This window comes from Pieris rapae, chromosome 5 (assembly GCF_905147795.1).
Source record: "Pieris rapae chromosome 5, ilPieRapa1.1, whole genome shotgun sequence".
Classification (NCBI taxonomy): Eukaryota; Metazoa; Arthropoda; class Insecta; order Lepidoptera; family Pieridae; genus Pieris; species Pieris rapae.
Window position 1 is genome coordinate 4474668 of NC_059513.1, and position 4924 is coordinate 4479591.

At 27.7% G+C, this 4924-nt stretch overlaps 1 protein-coding gene across 1 annotated transcript; it reads left to right on the top strand.

Moving 5' to 3' along the window:
- Window positions 1–66: 66 nt before the first annotated feature.
- Window positions 67–3380, top strand: LOC111000905 (survival motor neuron protein). The gene is made up of 7 exons (XM_022270509.2): window positions 67–248; window positions 495–642; window positions 860–1021; window positions 1538–1687; window positions 1980–2101; window positions 2318–2457; window positions 3270–3380. Exons 1-7 carry the CDS (start codon window positions 201–203, stop codon window positions 3298–3300), a joined length of 801 nt encoding a protein of 266 aa, XP_022126201.2. The 5' UTR covers window positions 67–200; the 3' UTR covers window positions 3301–3380.
- Window positions 3381–4924: the final 1544 nt, after the last annotated feature.

Below are 4924 nucleotides of genomic sequence, written 5' to 3' on the forward strand. Positions count from 1 at the left end.
ATATAAATACTCGTCTACCTTATCTGTGACAATGCTACTCTACAAATCTGTAGTTAAAGAGGATTCTGTGGGAATCTGTTTATTTTTTTTTTGTAAAATTTAAACATAAATTTTAAAAACTATAAAAACTTATAAATTTAAGAGTTGCACAAATTTTCTATTGTGGTTTGTACTAAATTTATTTTAAAATCTTCGGCACCATGTCTCAGAATGAAATTCTTTACGTAAAGGGAATGGACCTGGATGAAGTAAGAAAGTTTTTCGTATTCGATTTTTTTATAACTGGTTACCTAGCTATCATTATATTATACAAAAAGTCCATGAAATAAAATAATAGCGTGACTAATTGTACATCATTATATAATCCATGGTTTCCAAGACGTATTGTGTTTAATTCTATAGAAAAAAATGACTTTAAAATACTTAGAAGTATGCGAGATTGCAGCAGGTGTCCAGCGACCACCGACACCGTTGTGATAAAACTTTGTTTTTAGTCTCAATCTGAAGAAGATGACGGCAATGTCTGGGATGACAGGAAACTAAATAATGCATATGATAAAGCTATAAAAATAGTGAACGTAGAGGTAGCCAAAAGGATTGCTATGTCTACCAACACTCAGACTGAAACTGATTCAAAACAGAGTATGTTAAAACAATTTAATTCACTGCTTAAACTTTAATGATTAAGATTATGCAAAGTACCCAAGCTGTATCTGTATCTATTATCTATCCAATGCTAGGTTTTAATATACATATATTAAAGATTTTCATTGCCAAACTTGTTTAATGATTGATAGTTATATCCCATGAATAATAGAACATTTATTATAAAATCTCATGTAAAGCCATTACATTACAGATCAAGTAAAACCAAAGAAGGAACAACCCAAGAAAAAATCTAAGAAAATCAACTGGAAAGCTGGAATGTCATGCAGAGCTTTATATGATGAAGATGGACTCGAGTATGAAGCAGTAATCCTATCTATACTTAATGACAGAGAATGTATAGTCCAATTTTCTGGTAAACAATTCTAACTACTATTTATTTATTTCATCTCACATATCTGTATACTGGGGGTAAAATGAAACCAACTTTAATAAATCTAAGTAAAAGTATTCACTGTATGCTTGGGGTTTGTTTACCATTTGATTTGCAGAATACTAAAAAATGTATATTTTTTATTTGTTGTGTATATAGCCAGCCTAGACACTTATCTCTGCATTCTAAAATACTATATTAGTCTAGTTGTACTATTTATACAACAGTGCAATGTAAAGAATAACTATAATTTGACCACTCTTTATATCATAGTTCAGATAGTCAATCCTTATTGTATCTTATATAAATACTAGTTGATAACATTTAAAAAAATATATTTGAATTATAACTATGTGCCAATTTATAAAAATTATAAATTGTGTTAAGATATTCTGAGCTCAAGCTAGTTTTAATATATGCACAGTGCAAATTACGAATTACCTATGTTAAATAATTATCAACAATTTCAGTATACCTATATCATTCTGAATTTTTCAGAATATGATAATTTACAGAAAGTAGAACTTAGCTCTTTGCACCCAATCATTCAAAAGACTCAATACTCTCAGTTAGAAAAAGATGATGATGGATTTGAGAGCCAGTCCCCATATGCTGATGATGCGGAATTAGCACCCACGTCACATGTGGGTAAGGATTAAAAACAAATCTTTGTTTTGTTAATCATTTACTTGAGTTTTGTATTTGTTTGGACATTAATTAGTCCTTAAAAAAATTTAGAGTTTTTCAAAGTTATGTACACTTATACATTTTGAAAAAATGTGTAAATCTTTAGTTTTAACTGCAACCACTAAAACATTATAAATCCACTTCTATAAGTCAAAAAACTTATGATTATTTGGAACTTTAGGCCACTCTAATGAAATATTTTTGTTACTTAAACAAGTCTACAGCTAACAGTCTCTTTAAACTATGTTTCCAGATTCTATAAAGCAAATTTATGAAAGAGTAAGTTCTAACAAAAAGAGAAATAAACAGAAGTCAAGAAATAATTCATTCACATTACCCGATATACCAATGCCTGATATGTCTATGATTAGAAATGTAAGTTATTTATTGTAACTATAATTTTCTAATTTAAAATATCTCTAGATTAATATTCAGAAGACTTGATTTGGTACTTTTAAGTAACATTAAAAGAAAAAGTATTTTTAAGTTACGACATATATTGTTGATGTATATTCCCATACATGTAAGTACTATAAATGAAGGATTTTTTGCATATATATATATATATATATATATAATGTTTAATTTTAGATGGGTGGTATAGAGCTTCCCTTTCCACCACCTCCACCACAGTTGGGTGAAGTACATGATGAACAACAAGCGGTGTCCTCAATGCTTCTCAGTTGGTACATGAGTGGGTACTACACCGGTCTCTACCAGGGTATGAAAAAGTAAGTATTGCATCTATGATAAAACATATATTGTAGTCATTCCCTATTAACTAATAAAATCTCTACTAAGCCACATATTTACATTATTGCTACACATTCAACATGCCTTAAAAGTTTTACCTACTAGACATGCAAATTTCCTCACCATGTATTTCAACACTACGGTCAAGTGTAAAAACAGAGGCCATATAAAATGAAAATTCCATTGTGCAAAGCTTGACCTCAAGGTTAACATTCATATGCTCAAGTCATTATGTTAACACTGGCCTTAAATTATAATTCCTGTTAAGCAAACATAAATTCTTAAGGCCATATCCTATCAATCAACCAAACTTCTAATTTAGCAACTTAGAATTTACAAACTACTAATTTACAACTTTAATATTTGGTCGGATTCGTGTAAAAACATGTACAATTTTACCAGAAAGTAATAATGAAAAAACACTCGTTTTATTCAGTTTTATCTACCACATCATTTCAGTCATAAACAAGTATGTGGATCTATGAACTCACCTTCCTATAACATTTTTACTAAATCTAGGTAATATTCCAAATTCGAGTTGGCAACACTGATATGTAGTGCATTACTAATCAGTATATGAACCTTAGTTTTATCAAGCTATTGTGAAATTATTCACCACTGAATAGAAAATAAGTTATTAATTTGACATGATATTTATGTTACTCTAAACAATTTTATGTAAATAATATATAAATATATCACAATAAAATAATTTCTACTATTGCAATTTCATGAAAAGATTCAATTCATTTACTAAAGACATAAAACTAATTTGTGAAAAAAATTTCAGGGCCAAAGAAGACATTAGAAGAGGAAAATAACACAAGGACATTAAACACTTTTTTATTTTGTGTCTAAAAATTACATAAAGTTAATTAAGAATAAATTAATTATGCCTCCAGATTCGTGTTTATGTACAAAATATACAATAAATCAACCAATATAGTACTATTTAACATTCTCGAATTGGCTAAAATATTTCCTAAGAAATATCTGAATAAAATCAATGCAATGCAAAATTTGTGCAAATACTTTAAAATATTTTTTTCTTAATTTCCAATTTTATTATAGTTTTATCTGCATCACAAATGAGGGTTTTGATACCGTCAAATCTGATTATAATTTGACAGATGTTAGTTCGCACTTAGTTTGCTTTTGAATGTTAGCTAAACGGTCTTAATCATAAAATTAACGTTGCCATCAAATACAAAGATAATGTTTTGTCACATATATTAAGTTATGGAGTCGAATATTTAATACAAATTTATTTATATAATATTCATGTGATATAAATAAATATGTATGCGTTGCGGACCATTCCTTTAGACAAATAAGTTAGGCTCATGTTCCCGATATCTTTAATTTTCTATAAACGGTTTTAAAGTAAAATTCACACGGTAAACTTTGGACTTAAATTATATTTAACTAAGTTCAAAATTATTCACATAGATTTTCCACATGTAACCACAGATAAACAGTATGTAAAATGACACTTGTATTTTCATACATAAATATTTTTTAATTCAAGTTACTAAAGGCACTGAGTCTTAAATTAAAACATTTATAAATATCTTATTGATTTACTTAAATAAATGGCGAATTTAAATTAATTGATAAATATGTACAGATATAATACAGTTAACCGTAATGGTTGGAAAAATCACAGTCATTCCAACAATCTATTTTCTTTTGAAATTGTTATTTAATCAGGCAAATGCACCAATTTAACCAAAGCACTCTTAACATACTTTCTCTTTCATCGCATCGTAAACACAATTTGTCAGAAAGAGACGAAAGAGGATTTTAGTTAAGTGTTCAATTAGACTGATATAAGTTTTATGAACAATGAGATTAGATTGTCGTTAAAACTTCTGTGATTTGAGTAGCCACACACAAATTTTCAATATTTTTGTTTCATTACATTCATGAACCAAAAATATAGGTTAAATTGAAAAGATGACTTATATTTTGTTAAGCTTATCACTGTTAAAAATTATTTATAGAAATGCATACATTTCAACCAAAAGTACTTAGTGTACAGACAGTTTGAAATTATATTTGTTGAAATTAAATTTTGTATATAACAAGAAAACAATCGAAAGTTTTCAAGTTAAGTAATTATTAGATTTAGATATTTTTTTTCACGTTAAAAATGTTAAAAAGAAATATTTTCTGACTGTCCAATTCTATTTTCATAGATTAATTAATTTGCCATATTACTTAGCGACTATAGATAATTTCAACTTACAATTATTTAAATTTAGGGTATATTTCAAAATGTCCGGATAAGTTCCAAATAAACTATTTATTACTTATTGGTAGAATAAACAGTATTTTTGCGTTTTACGACTGTCAGATAGCGCTATTCATTCTGAAATGCCAAGTATCTTATTCGGAACTTTTATCTTTCGAATAATTATGTGTTGCATAGCTATTTGGTACATT

What these genes read in the sequence shown, in the direction of transcription:
- LOC111000905 (XM_022270509.2), top strand. Translation starts at nt 201, where the DNA reads ATGTCTCAGAATGAAATTCTTTACGTAAAGGGAATGGACCTGGATGAA. An exon ending in ATGTATAGTCCAATTTTCTG is followed by an intron (nt 1,022 to 1,537) that starts GTAAACAATTCT and finishes TGAATTTTTCAG; the next exon opens with AATATGATAATTTACAGAAA. An exon ending in AGCACCCACGTCACATGTGG is followed by an intron (nt 1,688 to 1,979) that starts GTAAGGATTAAA and finishes CTATGTTTCCAG; the next exon opens with ATTCTATAAAGCAAATTTAT.